Source organism: Antechinus flavipes, chromosome 3, assembly GCF_016432865.1.
Source record: "Antechinus flavipes isolate AdamAnt ecotype Samford, QLD, Australia chromosome 3, AdamAnt_v2, whole genome shotgun sequence".
Classification (NCBI taxonomy): Eukaryota; Metazoa; Chordata; class Mammalia; order Dasyuromorphia; family Dasyuridae; genus Antechinus; species Antechinus flavipes.
This window is the reverse complement of record NC_067400.1, coordinates 612,946,554-612,962,692: the sequence shown is the minus strand read 5'-3', so window position 1 is coordinate 612,962,692 and position 16,139 is coordinate 612,946,554. Positions and strand designations below refer to the sequence as shown.

The 16,139-nt window shown below is 42.5% G+C and overlaps 1 protein-coding gene and 1 long non-coding RNA gene across 4 annotated transcripts; both read right to left on the bottom strand.

The window, feature by feature from the left end:
* Positions 1-65: 65 nt before the first annotated feature.
* Positions 66-2,173, bottom strand: LOC127558188 (uncharacterized). 3 transcript variants are annotated; one of them, XR_007952734.1, is made up of 5 exons: positions 1,900-2,173; positions 1,434-1,517; positions 948-1,049; positions 513-822; positions 66-450 (listed from the first exon to the last, which is right to left on the bottom strand). It is a non-coding gene; the product is annotated as an uncharacterized LOC127558188 (long non-coding RNA). The 3 variants fall into 3 exon arrangements; XR_007952735.1 differs by having other exon boundaries at positions 66-388; XR_007952733.1 differs by having other exon boundaries at positions 68-490; positions 553-822.
* A 563-nt stretch (positions 2,174-2,736) lies between these two features.
* On the bottom strand, positions 2,737-4,669 carry LOC127556140 (interferon lambda-3-like). Its single transcript, XM_051989049.1, has 4 exons — positions 3,549-4,669; positions 3,245-3,388; positions 2,980-3,059; positions 2,737-2,824 (listed from the first exon to the last, which is right to left on the bottom strand). Exons 1-3 carry the CDS (start codon positions 3,615-3,617, stop codon positions 3,015-3,017), a joined length of 258 nt encoding a protein of 85 aa, XP_051845009.1. The 5' UTR covers positions 3,618-4,669; the 3' UTR covers positions 2,737-2,824; positions 2,980-3,014.
* Between the last annotated feature and the right edge of the window lie 11,470 nt (positions 4,670-16,139).

The following is a 16,139-nucleotide window of genomic DNA, read 5'->3' as shown; positions in this document are numbered from 1 at the left end:
TTGACCCCTCCTGCTCTCCCAAACCCAGCATCCAAGTGGCTGCTCTAAGAGGGCACACCGTTTCCCCGGCACCCATCACCTGTGCCCAAGGAACTCAGGGTCAGCCAATATTGATTGACTGGAGACCCTATTCCCTGAAATCTAATCTTCCAGGCCAGGTGCTACCTTCCCAGAAAAGTGGAGCCCACAAGTAAGGTCAAAGGAGACCCAGGCTGCACCCACACTGAGATCCAGGTCACTGCACACAGACACCAACATTCCCACAGTCCAACTTATACCCACACATACAAACCCACAACCCCACCTGCTCACAACCATACACAGACCTGCAAGTACACACACCCACAGACAGACCCACAATCTCACCTGCTCACAGCCATACACAGACCTGCAAGTACACACACACACCGACTGACCCACAATCTCACCTGCTCACAGCCATACACAGACCTGCAAGTACACACACACACCGACTGACCCACAATCTCACCTGCTCACAACCATACACAGACCTGCAAGTACACACACCCACAGACAGACCCACAATCTCACCTGCTCACAGCCATACACAGACCTGCAAGTACACACACACACCGACTGACCCACAATCTCACCTGCTCACAGCCATACACAGACCTGCAAGTACACACACACACCGACTGACCCACAATCTCACCTGCTCACAGCCATACACAGACCTGCAAGTACACACACACACCGACTGACCCACAATCTCACCTGCTCACAGCCATACACAGACCTGCAAGTACACACACACACCGACTGACCCACAATCTCACCTGCTCACAGCCATACACAGACCTGCAAGTACACACACACACCGACTGACCCACAATCTCACTGCTCACAACCATACACAGACCTGCAAGTACACACACACACACCGACTGACCCACAATCTCACCTGCTCACAACCATACACAGACCTGCAAGTACACACACACACCGACTGACCCACAATCTCACCTGCTCACAGCCATACACAGACCTGCAAGTACACACACACACCGACTGACCCACAATCTCACCTGCTCACAACCATACACAGACCTGCAAGTACGCACACACACCGACTGACCCACAATCTCACCTGCTCACAGCCATACACAGACCTGCAAGTACGCACACACACCGACTGACCCACAGTCTCACCTGCTCACAGCCATACACAGACCTGCAAGTACACACACACACCACAGACAGACCCACAATCTCACCTGCTCACAACCATACACAGACCTGCAAGTACACACACACACCGACTGACCCACAATCTCACCTGCTCACAGCCATACACAGACCTGCAAGTAACACACACACACCCACAGACAGACCCACAATCTCACCTGCTCACAGCCATACACAGACCTGCAAATACACACACACACACACCGACTGACCCACAATCTCACCTGCTCACAGCCATACACAGACCTGCAAGTACACACACACACCGACTGACCCACAATCTCACCTGCTCACAGCCATACACAGACCTGCCAGTACACACACACACCCACAGACAGACCCACAATCTCACCTGCTCGCAGCCATACACAGACCTGCAAGTACACACACACACCCACAGACCCACAACCCCACCTGCTCACAGCCATACACAGACCTGCAAGTACACACACACACCCACAGACAGACCCACAACCCCACCTGCTCACAGCCATACACAGACCTGCAAGTACACACACACACCGACTGACCCACAATCTCACCTGCTCACAACCATACACAGACCTGCAAGTACACACACACACACCGACTGACCCACAATCTCACCTGCTCACAACCATACACAGACCTGCAAATACACACACACACTGACTGACCCACAATCTCACCTGCTCACAACCATACACAGACCTGCAAGTACACACACACACCGACTGACCCACAATCTCACCTGCTCACAGCCATACACAGACCTGCAAGTACACACACCCACAGACAGACCCACAATCTCACCTGCTCACAGCCATACACAGACCTGCAAGTACACACACACACCGACTGACCCACAATCTCACCTGCTCACAGCCATACACAGACCTGCAAGTACACACACACACCGACTGACCCACAATCTCACCTGCTCACAGCCATACACAGACCTGCAAGTACACACACACACCGACAGACCCACAATCTCACCTGCTCACAGCCATACACAGACCTGCAAGTACACACACCCACAAACAGACCCACAATCTCACCTGCTCACAGCCATACACAGACCTGTGACTATATACACAAACCCACAAATGCACTCACAAATCCATAACCCTGTTCACAGCTATACACAGATCTACAGTTACATACACATACCCACAAATGCACAATCTCACCTGCTCACAACTACATACAGAAACCCACAATCACAATTCCTTATCGCCACAAATAGTTACACAGAAAATGGCTACAAAACGACAGACTTTCAATTTTTTTGTGTTTCCTTATTTATTTAATAAAATATAACAAAAGCACAAAACTATCCTCTGGCATATAAAGTATGTGAGTGTTGGGGGTGGAGGGAATAAATAAACTAGAATAAATTGGTGGAGAGAATAAATAAGTTAGAATACATTATGTTGGGGGTGGAGGGAATAAATAAGTTAGAATAAATTATGTTGGTCAATAAATAAAGTTTGGAGTGCTAAAGTCCAGGTTCAGACTTCAGGCTCAGTCTGGATCTTCAACATAGGTCCCCATAGGCTACACATCGGAGGTCTTGGATCAAGAGTCGGAAGAGATTGAGCATGATGGATGCTTCGAGGCAATTGTGAGGCTCCTGAAGAGAAGAGACACAGGGATAAGTTCCTCCGGGGAATCCTGAGTACCTCAGAGGGAGACAGAGTCTCTTGCTGCCCAGACTCTGGGGTCCCCTCTGACTCCTCCCTTGGACCCCCAGGTGCTAGTTGTAGATCTGAAACTTTTCTAACTTACCTTTCTGGCCTCACTGAATTTGTTCAGCCAATTCTTCAGGCGTCCTGGAAGCCTGTGTTCTTTAGAGGGCTGGAAGTCACCTGTGTAGGGAGAGAGTGGACTTGATAAAAGCGAAGAGGACCAAGGCATTTGATGGGTGGGGGGAGGGGGGATGCAGGTATTGCAGTCTCTCAGCCTCACTGCAAGGGACACAAGCACCTGAGAGACAGGGAATAGCTCCATGCCCATTGGTCCAGGGAAGCCCCGCCCACCCTCCGGTACTCACACAGCTTTGGATCTCTTGGTGGATGTGGCTGAGCGTTTGTAGGGGCTGAGCCAGAACGCTGTCCAACTCCGGCTTGGTTACGGCTTTCAAGACCTCCAGAGTCAATTTCAGCTCAGCCTCTAAGAGCACGGGCCGAACTGACAGCTGTGAGGGGAGAGATGAGAGGCGTTGTGAGGGAGAGGCTGATGAAGGGGACAGGGGAAGAGACGGGGGAGGACCGACAGAAGGGGGAGAGAAATGGAGATGCGACAGATTTTGGAGAAAGGTGATATGGGACTGACAGGTGGGGAGCGCCCCTTCTTACCGGCAGCTGCCGAAGGTCCCAGTTTCTGTGGAAGAATCTGGAGCTACATTTCCTCTCCGTCTGAAGCATGGTCTTCTCCTTGAGGGGATGAAGAGGAAGACGCTAAAGGCTTGTGACCCTTCTAGGTCCTTGCGATGTAGGACAGAGGTTAGAAACACAGAAAGGGACAGAGCTCAAGAATGTGAGGGATGTAGAAGACCCTTACCCAAAATGACTACTCAGAGATCCCTCAGTAGAAGGCAGAAAAGTTGTTTATTGAAAAACCTCCGGAGGATGAGCCGTCCCATCGCAAGATAAGCTCGCGGTAGGAGGGCTAAAGAAGTAGTAAAAATACATAGCTTTTATACAAGAAATTACATCACAAGTAAGAGAGCATTGAGAAGGGGAGGGGGAGGCATCTAATTGGTTGTTGCTAGTTGGGGAGATTGGAATGGAAGGTTTCTATTTCCCTGAAATCTCCTGATTTCTGGGAAACAAAGTCAGGCCTTCAGGCTTAATCAAGCAGACAGTGGTCCAGCTAATAGACTAAATATTGATAAATGTCAAATACCAATAAATGTCATCAGTTCAGGTTAAGTAAATATGTTTCTAGCTGGCCAAGGCTCAAGTAGATATGAGCCTGCACATATACAGGTCATAGGGGAGACACAGAAATAATAAAATACAGAAAAAGAATTCATACATTCCTGTAAGTTCTTCACCTTATCTATTCCCCACAGCTCCCCCCTTCTAATATGTAAATGATTTTTATCACATTTCTATGAAGAACTTACACACTTTTCAAAATCAGTTAATATATCTATACATTGTTTATCAAGTTCACAATCAAGATCATCCCTCTTTAATACATTCCAGTCTTTTCTCTGAAGAATCATCATTTTAATAGCATTTTCTGTATGCAATATTTTGATAGGGACCACTGAACTATTCTGGTTACTAATGTAATTATACAGGATAGACATAGCAGCAACAGGATAATACCATTGACTGCAATAAGTTCATACCATAAAAATTGCTTCCACCAACTATCTTAGAAACAGTTATCACAGAACAGATTGGCATTTGGCAAACATAAAAATACAAAGATAAATAAAGATGACAACCTAGGGAAACTGAGGCACAACATTACACACTCTTCTTCTGAATATTTGAATTATTGAATTACCTCCCTAAGATACCTGGGAGGTCTCAGCACCATAATTTTTACCAATCCAATGTGAGGCAAATAAATCAAAATGAAACTAGAAAATGCAAGGACTTATGGCAAGGACAAGTCTCTTCCTGACAACCCCAGAGTTATCAGCAGTACAAAGGCCCTCATCTCAGTCAGAGAATCCAGTTTGAGATGGACAGTTCACTGTGTTAGGGGGTCTGCAGTCATTTGTGCACTTAACTCAGCTTCTGCTTATAGAGGGAGTAGCAGGGCTCGAGACAGTCATGCTGCCCATTCAGAGGGGCAACCCACTCCAGGGGAGAAGGGTGAGGCTTAGTGTAGCTCCACCTGTCCCCACTCAGGGGGACAGACAGGGCTGCTACTAGAATACAGATTTCTGAGCAGAGCTATCAGAGCATGCACAGTTAGAACATGAAGGCAGGCAAACCCCAAACTTTAGAGGCTTGATCTCAAAAGGGCAATGTTATTAAAAATGCTGAGGTACCAGTTAAGAAACTGGGGTTACAGGGCTGGAGATTGCCAGTCCCAAGACAAGTGTCTTTATCTTAGAGATTTCTTTAAAACAGAATAGTTCCCAAAACTGAGTCTGCCAGGGCAATTCCACAGAATAAGGGATTTCAAAGCTAAAACATAGTAAAAACAAAAAGGATTGTTTAAGGACTTCCAATTCAATCTGAACTGGTGGTATAGGGGGTGGGGCAGAAGTACGTAAGGCAAAAGTGAAAGAAAACTAAGGGTTCCCACTCTTTTAGGTATTTTGAGAAAAATCCACCAGTTTCTCTAGTTCCCTATCTCTTCCTCTCCCTTTTTTTTTCCTCATGGAAAGGAATCATCCAAAAAATAATAATAATAAATAGTCAAATAACCATCCACATATAAATCCCAAGAGTGAATTAAAGTTCCTACATACATAACAGTCTAGTACAGGAGGAGTTTCCTAAAATCAATCAAATCAAATCAAATCAAATCAAATACCTTAAACAATTACATATTCTGAAGTGAACATAGATATTATAAACATATTATAACTTCCTTAACAGCAATAGTTACCATTTTGAATAATTTCCATCCCAAATCTTAAACACACAGTAATATTTGCATTTTTTTTCTAACTCTAGTAATAGAGTTGTAATTTTAACAATAATTCATCAACCACTTTCCCACTTCCCCCATATCAGTCCAAATTACATCAGGAGCACTGGCGATGGTCTCGATCTTAGCTGCTTCAGGCTGAGAAATGGGCGAAAGTGCTCAATCCATGCAGGGGTGTGGGTGTGGTGTCAATATAAGCTTCAGATGGGCCGATCCATGTCTCAGAAGAGATTCAATAATCTGTAATTTGACCAAAATCTAGAAAAACAAAAAAAAAACTAAATCTAACAAAGTTAGAATAGTCTGGACCTGCAACAATATGTGGGGAGGCCAGTATAGATTGGCCAGCAGTTCCTGTGTGAAGGAATAAGCTTGCTTCACAGGACAGGCAGACAGCTATAGTTCCAATAAATAGCAGTTAGGTTTCACAGACAATTGTAAATTGTCCTCTTATCATTAAAAAAAAAAATTTTAAAAATAAAACACAAATATCCAGTAACAGACAAATGACCAGGCTAAATACTTATTTGCCTAAGTATTTAGGATATAATGATTACATATAACCAGATTGGAAACAGCAAGGTATGACATATTTGAATTACATTAACAGTTCTTATTAACTATTGTTCTGATCATAGAAATCAGTCACAGGAGGAAAAAATGCAAGAACATAACTATAACATAATATAAGCAGTTAAAACTCAATCTTCAGCACACTGAAGAGTGGAGCTTTAAAACTTCCAAATAGCATTAATTACAAGCCCAAAGAATTTTGTCTTCAAAGTTTCAAATAAATCTCAGTTATTTACCATGACCTTATATCAATAACAGTAAGAAATTTATCCCAGAAAATTCACACAATTCTTATATACCCAAGTAGATGTTGCATCTTGAATACATTTAATATACCAATCATTTTGCTTTTAAAATACCCAATATACAGAAAAATCCCAAACTACATATGGTTCACAACAAAAACATTTTCAAAAGGAAGAAGGCAAAAGCTATTATCCTTAAAGTCCCATTTCAGATAATTGGCATCAATACAGTTAATTAAAACTTCCTATTTTCACATAAAAAGAATCTGAAAAGTTCTTGAAAACATCAATTAAACTTTTTGAAATAACCCTTTCAAACTATATACCACATTTCTGATCATATTCTTTAATATTCATAACCATTATGTATCTAAAGAAACAAATATTCAATCAGTTAACATCTTGTAAGAGCAATTTGTCTCTTTAAATAACCATTTGTTTTCTTCAGCCAAAGGAACCAAGCGGCTGCCGCTTTCCCCTGCTGCTTGCTTTCTCTCCTCCCGCAAAAACACATCCCTTCTCACATCCATCTCTCTGTGACTACCCTTTCCAACCAGTTCCTTCTTTTTCCCACTGACGACTTCTTGAAATCATTTGTTTCTACTAATCAATCCTTCTTAAATTACCTTCATTCTCCTATCCCATCTCTCTGTCTCTCTCTCTTCCCAATGCTTACTTGCTCAAAATTTATTACATACTTTAAACACTCCTAAACCAAAAATCCTTCCGACTAGATGCTCTATTTAAACTATTAATTGCTTTTGTAAATCAATCTCTTTTCCCTTGTCTTTAAATCATCTTTTTTTAAACTTTAAACTTCAAGATTCACAATTAATTTTGAATCAAATTTCATAAAACTTATAATATAGTTTACAAATTACTCAATACTTTTAAAAAGCAACATACCATTTAAGTAGGGAGATACAAACACAAGCTCCCCCTAAGGTAAGCTACTGGCATTTTGTTTAATAACCTATATTTCAATTTGAAGTCCAACCAAATAATAAAAAAAAGAAAAGTTTTTCTCTTCAGTTGTAAAGGCCACAATATTCGAAAAATTCTTAAGATTTTATATTCAGAATAAATCTAACATGTGTAAGGCAACAGTAAATTATTTCCCCCAATTTTAATTTTATTTCAATTTCAAAATTATAGTACCTCTTTAAAATATAGTAAATTCCCAAAACTCTTAATCAAATATTGCAAACAATTACCCAGTTTAATCTTCTTAAACTTTCTGTTCTCTAATTCCATGAAGGCAAATTTACTAATGATGATTTTTCTTTCTTTTCCTGCAAATTTTTTCTTTAGAAGTATGCCTAGTTTTCCCACAGGTCCAACAGGTCATTACGCCCCTGTGTTCAACTATTTACCTCTCTTACTCTATATTTATTACTCCCTTCCAATATCTGCAGTTTCTTATTTCTGATCTTAAATTTTCCAATCTTAACACACACACTAATTTAAAGTTATTTTAAAATTAACCAGTACTTCAGTTTGTGAAATTTCCTAAAATTTACCTAGATACTTTATTCCCATGTCTTTTCTTTAGTAACCAGGAAAGAGTTAAGCACCAATCCTTGCTTTACCTTGAGAATTTTTTTCTCTGGCTGAGTCCTGATAACAGGCTCCTTGTTTACAGGAGCGATAGCCACTGTTCTTCTATTTTTCTCAAAACTTTACAAACTTTCAATCTATGTTTTTATTTTTCCCCCTTCTCTCCCCCTTCCTGCAAAGCCACTGCCAGAGACAGAGGGAGAGAGAGAAAAATGATTTTCTTTTCTTGAGAAGCCCAAAACTAGTTCCCAAATTCTAAGACCAATACATTCTGAGCCACTCTGAAAGAATTACTACTCTGAATGAATTCCAGTTCCCACAATTCAGCCTGATATTTTTCTAAGCCTGTAACACAGAGCTGAATTCTTATCTCTTATGAGCTTTCTAACTTTTAACACAGAACAAAGGCAATGCAAAGCAGACATACACACAGACATTCACAAAACTCTATTTTCACCTTTTACATACAGATTTAAGTCTGATATACCCAAATAATCCTGGGATATACATCCTCCCAGTTTTCTTCCCTTGTATATCTGGGAAGTTCATTCCAGTCTTGAATTTCCTAGCCAACGTCCTGATACAAATTTTCGGACTGCTTCTATACCACCCTGGACCTGATCCAGGTGTTGGCGGAGGCCCTATGTTATCCTCACGCCCAGGCGGAGGCCCTATGTTACCCTCACGCCCCCACAGCCACCCGAGAGCTTCCTTAGGAAAAGTCCTTTATCGTTGGGGTTAACAGCAGTCCACACCAAAAATAAATTTAAGAGGGCTAATCCCTCAGGGTCTCCCTCGACCCAGCCAATAAACCCCCAGACTTCCCAAGAGCTTTACCTCGAGAACATATGTTTCTTTTCAGGCTGCAAATGCCGGCCATCAGGACTCTACTTCTTTCAATCTTCAATTCTGCATTCCACTGAGTATTCCTGCTTCGGGTTGTTGTCTAAGAGGGGAGGGAGGCTGCTCACCCAGAGCCAGAGACCATGGAGAAAACTACTCCGTGGGCGCCTGTCCCTGTTCGGGGTGCACATAGCCATCTCCCCCAAAGACCCCATCCCGGACGAGCCCCCATCTGTGAGGGATGTAGAAGACCCTTACCCAAAATGACTACTCAGAGATCCCTCAGTAGAAGGCAGAAAAGTTGTTTATTGAAAAACCTCCGGAGGATGAGCCGTCCCATCGCAAGATAAGCTCGCGGTAGGAGGGCTAAAGAAGTAGTAAAAATACATAGCTTTTATACAAGAAATTACATCACAAGTAAGAGAGCATTGAGAAGGGGAGGGGGAGGCATCTAATTGGTTGTTGCTAGTTGGGGAGATTGGAATGGAAGGTTTCTATTTCCCTGAAATCTCCTGATTTCTGGGAAACAAAGTCAGGCCTTCAGGCTTAATCAAGCAGACAGTGGTCCAGCTAATAGACTAAATATTGATAAATGTCAAATACCAATAAATGTCATCAGTTCAGGTTAAGTAAATATGTTTCTAGCTGGCCAAGGCTCAAGTAGATATGAGCCTGCACATATACAGGTCATAGGGGAGACACAGAAATAATAAAATACAGAAAAAGAATTCATACATTCCTGTAAGTTCTTCACCTTATCTATTCCCCACAAGAAGGAAGGATCAACGTTAGACCTAAGTGCGAGAGATGAGTATTGGGAGCACATTAAAAGAGATCGAGGTTAGACCCCACCCCCGCCCCCCACCCCTTTCCCGGGAAGTGGGAGGTGGCAGGAGTGGAGAACAAAAAGCCCTCCAGGAACTTACATAGGCATCCTTGGCCACCTTGAAGGCTTCCAGCTCCCGAGGCGAAAGAGACTTGAACTGGCTCATCTGGCAGCTCCTGTCGGGGGGAGGGCTGTTGGGATTCGGGGCCAGGGACTTCGACATCGCCCCTGACATCAGGGCAGAAAGCAGCAAGGGGAGAGCCTGCGGAGGCATCATGGCCTTGGAGAGATGAGGCTGCAAGTGTCTCAGGAGACCGCTTCATCCCCGCACTTTTAAGCGACCAAGCCGGAGATTCCCCTGATGTCTGAAAAATGGAAAGGGATTATAAAAATCTAGCTGGGAAAGGGGCGGGGCCAGGTGTAAAAAGGGTGGGTACTAGGAAAGGGAAACTGAAAGAGCAAGATTCAGCCCAAGGACTGGCTGTTAAGTGGTCTTGTAGCCAGTGGTTATACAAAAGCAGCAGTTCATGCCCCGGGTGGGGTGTATCTTCCCTCCTCGAGGGCCCTCTCCCCCTTTCAGACTTCTGCCCATAACCCTTCTTTTTCTTCCCTTCTTTGTCCCTTAGATCTTTCTCTGCCGGCACTCCTGCTCCAGTGCATCTCTCCCTTTTTCCTCTGGTTCCCTTCCAATCTTTTACTCTCAGCTTCCTCCTTCTCCCCTTTTTTGCCCTATCAATTTCCTCCAAATTTTTCCTGTATCCAAATCTCTTAATTAACTTTTCTCTTTGTACAGAGACGATTGGGGTTAAGTGAATAGCCCACACAGGTAGGAAATGTTAAGTGATTGAGGTTGAATCTGAACTCAGGTCAGCCTGACTTTAGAGCCGGTGTTCTATCCACTGCCATCGAGCTGCCCCTCTACCCAGTGACTCGTTAGCCAAATATCTCCTCCTCTGGAAATCTGTGTGAACTAGAGCAAACTGTAATTTCTCTCTGCTTTAGTTCTCGTGTATAAAATGGAGGCAATAATATTTGTAACACTTTATTCACAAAGTTTTGGGGAGAATCAAAGCAATGTATGTAAATTGTTTTGCACTTCTTATAAACATATAAATGTTACTGTTCTTGGGCGCCTTTTTTTTCTGGGAGAAGGTTAAAGTTATGAAAATAATAGTGTAATTTCCCAAAAGCGACTGTTTCTACTTTCTTTTTCCTTTACAATTATCGACCCAGCTCTTCGTCTATTAGCAATGGATGTACAAAATAGGTATACTGCAAAACCAGTTTCATACACTGTATGTCCAATTACACATCACAGCCCGACCAGTTATCATTCTTCATCTTTGAAGAGACTATGGAATTTCTCTAGAAAGCTAAAATAACCTGTTGCTTGAAGCAATGGAAACAAAACAAAAAACGGGGAACTGTTAAGGATTGTGCCTGAGTGGGAAGGGGCAGGTCAGTTCTCCAGAAAGCCCCCACAACGGTGAATCCTAACATAACTGAAGCAATTGCAAATCAGCTTTTATTGACACAGATGTTGTTTGTGGATTGGGAATGAAATCAATTGGAGGCAAAAGAGGAAAAGGAGGGAGATCAGAGATTGCAACTGCCTCTCAGTCTCTTTGTATTGATATCATCCACTCACATGAAAGGATCTATTCTGATGGTCAGAAGTAGATCCCCAACAGCCACTAACAGGAGGCTTCAGGAACAAATGGCGCCCAGCGTGGGGCACCCGAATCATAAGAAACAAAGAAGCAGCAGCAGCAGCAGCAGTGCTTGAGAGCTGTTCGTGAATGGGATCCTCCTGGGAGAATTCCTGCTGTAACCTGTGGGGAAGGAAAAGGAGAAGAGAGCTGGTAAGACTTTTTCAGTTGGGGTAATTAAAATGGGCCAACGCACCAAAGGGTCAAGCCAGGAGACTGAGGAGAGAGTTATGAAAAATGCCTGTTCTGACTACTTCTCAATCTGTCAGAAAGTTTGCCTCCGTGACATCTCACAAGACTCAATACCTACTATAGCGTCTCCCTCTGCAACCATCCAGAATAGGACAAAAAGACTTTGATAGTGCTCTTTGCATTCCTCAACATTCAGACTCGGATAACAGCCCTTGACCTTCCTGGACAAACGAAGAGACCATGCAGTTGGGGGAAAATAATTGTGTCCCCATAAAACAAAAAATGGAGAAGTAGATCCTCAGCAGCCAATAACAGGAGGCTCCCGTAACAAATGGCACCCTTGGGTTCACATACTCTGGGAATATCCTTTCAACATCTTCATAACTGGGTTGCCTCTAGCCCACATCTCTGTTTTCTTCTTTGCTATTTCCATTGGCTCTCTTAGCACATCTGGGACTATGCTATTAGAGGCCAGATAGATCAACTATCCTTGATAGTGAAAAGATTTAACTGTGCCCCACACAGTGCCTTTGGGTTTGACTGTTTGAGGATGGAAAAAAGGGAGGAGCATTGCTCACCAAAAACATGCCCACGAGTGTGGGGAAACATCATTACAAGGCTGTGGGATAATATCTTGTTGAATTAGAGCTCCATGACAAGAAGGAAAGCCTAACATTGGAAAAGGGAAGGGAGACTGTTGCTTTTGCCTAAAATTAATTTTCTCCCTTGTGTCCCTCTTTGATCTCAAGAGAGATTTCCTGACACCCTTTGAAGATGTGGGGAGTGGGGCAGGTTGTAGGGACTTGCTGCAATCAGGACTGTCCTGGGAGAGCTGGGATCCACCAGTTGGAACAGTCAAGACCCATGGTAATGGTAGACTAGTGGCTAGAAGGTTCAGCTTTTGAAAATCCTTTTGGTGGGGAAGGAGCTAGGGACACCCATCTACCACCTTCTCTTTCCAAATCTTCCACTGATCTTAATTCAGTACCTGAGGTGGGGTTTCAGACATACAATTCTCCTCCCCACAATTTCCCACAAATATACACTTGTTCTTTTTTCATGACCTGCAGAGTCAGAGTACAGGTGTTTTGAAATTGTCCCTCTGACAACTCAAAAAAAAAATGGCAATAAGGCAAGGAAAAGGAAGTTTGGTGATAAGTTTGGGGTTGAAAATACTCCAAGGAAGCACACTGAACCCTTTTTCCTACATTTTTTGTTATGTGGCTATAGCCTTATGAATTGAGAGAAAAGAGGTTGTTTCAACGGATAAAGACCAGATGAAGCGTTGGGGGACTTTGAGTTCTGTGGAGACCAATGATTTCATATTTTAATGTTTTTAATATTTCATAACCCTCTAATCTCCATTCAGAACCTGGTCAGAATAGATTTTCTTTTGATCAAGTTTTGTTTTGGCTTACTTGCACATTTGTTTAGAGCCAGACTGCTTGGTGGGTTGGGGGAGGTTTGGTGCCAGAGACCCTGATGAGACCACTTGGTTGGTGACTTGAATCTATAGCACCATCTGGGGGACAGTTCAAATATGCTGGCCTCTCCCTCCCCTCCCCACCCCCCCACTGAATCAAGGAATACTGATTTCCTGTGGGTTTCAAGATGATGACACGAAAATCGATGACATAGACTTCTTACACAGCTGCTGTGGACCAGTTGACACAAGGAGTACTCATCAAGTGTCACACACTGTCCACAGGTGTTACATGAAAATATTTACTTCTCTTTCTGGACTTTAATCTTTTGTTATTTCCACTTTCATCTTTAAATGTCCTCATGATGAATGTTTTTAGTTGCCAAGATCCTGCCAAGCTTTCTCCAAATTTCTCTGCTTCTCGCTGTTTCCTGAGTTGATACTGCTCAAACTCTTCCTTACCAACTTACCGTTTTATATTGTAAAATTGGTACTGCCCTTAGCTACCACATCTCTCCACTTGGCAAATAGATCAGACATTTGCTGACTCAAGTGGTTTATAGAGTCCTTTGATTTACACAGGCTAAACTTCTCTAGAAACTTTTATTATCTGGGTCAATATCTGTTCGCCCATCCATTTTCTATTTGGGGATGTCAATAACGCTTTCAAATGGGCAACACTGCTTTGATTGTTCAGCATATTTTTTCCCTTATCTTAAATAATTTAATCTTCATGTGTATTGGCAACTTGGGAACCTCTTCCTCACTGCCCCATGAAAATTATAAACTCACAGGAAATATTCCTAATCTGAAGGAATCCAAAGAAGTCAGTTTCTTTTCTTTCATCTTCCCCACACACACACCTGGAATTAATGCAGGAAAAACTCCAAAATAAACCATAGCGCATGACTCAGTTAATCTAAATGTAGGTAAGAGAGCCCCCAACTCATACAGGTATTTAATGTATAATATGAACTTTAGGGATGAGGCAACTTGTATTTGATCATGTAGAAAACACACCTAAGATGCTAAAGATATAAAAGTGAATGAACCAAAACAGAAAGAGAAAAATCCATCACCTCTCAATGGAAAAGAACTGAATTTGATGTTGTTTTCAGGGCCTCCCAATCTCCTCAAGACTTGTGCTACTACCCTGTTGCGTACATACCCTTCCCAGAAAGTAAAAATGCCACAGTAATCTCCTTTCTCTGAGACCTACACTTCTTTAGTTGAGTCTTCCTAATTTGGTACTTGCAGGTATCAGGATGGATCTCTGGCTGGGGATAAAGGTAGGGGGTGGGGTGGGGGGGCGGGGTGCAGAAGGAAGTGACTACTACATCAGATTCACAGACCTGCCTATGGATTATGCTTCAACAAAGGTCCCTCCAGTGAACGTAACTTTAATAGACAGTTCCCAACAGAAACATGGTCAAAAGTTGTTAGAATAGTGAGCAGTTCTCAGAAGAAAAATTACAAACGAATACAATCACATAAGAAAATACCTCAAATCACTGATAAGTGGAAGGCAAATCAAAACAACTCTGAGGTTTTACTTCCTCCCCAGAGAATTGTCAAAGATGACAAAAACTGGAAAAAGTCAGTTTTTGGACAAGTACTGGATAGTACATAAATGCATTGTTGGTGGAGTTGTGAATTAGTACAATCATTTAAAAAAGCAATTATGTCTTATGCAAATGAAGAAGATTTTTAGCTTTTAGTCCATGCTCTTTGACCCAGATTCTATTGCTAGACATATACCCCAGAGAGCTCATTGATATGAAATAAGAATCTATATATCTATATATAATATTACACCTTTTTTTTTGCATGAGGAAGTAAGGGTTAAGTGACTTGCCCAGGTTCACATAGCTAGGAAGTCTTAAGTGTCTGATCACATTTGAACTCAGATCCTCCTGACTTCAAGGCCCATACTTTAACCACTGTACCATCTAGCTAATTTTAACATATATTTTTTTCTAGTAGAAAAAACTGGAAACAAAAGAAATGTCCATTGACTCTTGTTGAATTGTTTCATTCCTGCCTGACTCTCTGTGACCCCTATTTTGGATTCTTTTTTCACACATACATACATATAGCAGCCTAATTATTTAAAAGTGGTCTTTGACATTTGGATCAGTGGCATTTCTGGGTGCCAAAGACTCCTCATGGAAGCCAGTCAATGCTTATATACACTTGGGAATCAGAGTTGTTCCTAAGGATGGCACTAACCGATAGCTTAAAAATTCATGAGAAGAATGAATATTATAATGAGAGGTGGGCTTCTCTTAATGAGGGAATGGGGGAATTTGATTGGATCACTCAGTCTTAGACAAAGAGACTTTACTCTTATCCAAACTAACCCTATCTAGGGCAGTCTTGACAAAAGGGTTCTGCCTCTCCTCAGTCTTGGCAGGCTAAAACACAGAAGACTTCATTTCTTGGGACTAGAATCTCTTGGAAAGGTTTTCCTACTTGAATGGGCAAACAGCTCCCCCTAGACAGGATAGGTAGCCCAAATTTTGGGTAAGGTCAGAAATCTCTGCAATAATTTGTTATTTAATCATCATTTCGATCATTACTCTGTTTTCTGCCCCATCCCCCTTTATTTTATGTTCCATCTTTAGTTGCTCTGATTGAGGAAGAGGGAGAAGCAAATTTGTGTGTAAATGCCATAGGGTCTTTGTTCTTCAAGTGAGGCAAGATGCACAAATTCCATGGACTGTCTTCTTTCTCAAGGGAGGACGCTGAATCAAGAAATCTCTTTATGTCTAATGGTCTCCCAAGCCCAGCATCCAGCTGGCTCCGCTAAGAGGGTACACGATTCCTGGTCCCTATCACCTATGTCCAAGGGGCTCACTCAGAGTCAGGCAGGATTGATCGACTAGAGTCCCTATTAAATGCAATCTAATTTTCCAGCCCAGATACTACCTTCCCAGCAAAGTGGAGCCCACAAGCGA

Coding starts and splice junctions, on each gene's coding strand:
- LOC127556140 (XM_051989049.1), bottom strand. CDS start 3,617: ATGCTTCAGACGGAGAGGAAATGTAGCTCCAGATTCTTCCACAGAAAC. Junction 3,389..3,548: donor GGGACCTTCGGCAGCTGCCG/GTAAGAAGGGGC, acceptor CTCCCCTCACAG/CTGTCAGTTCGGCCCGTGCT. Junction 3,060..3,244: donor ACCAAGAGATCCAAAGCTGT/GTGAGTACCGGA, acceptor CTCCCTACACAG/GTGACTTCCAGCCCTCTAAA.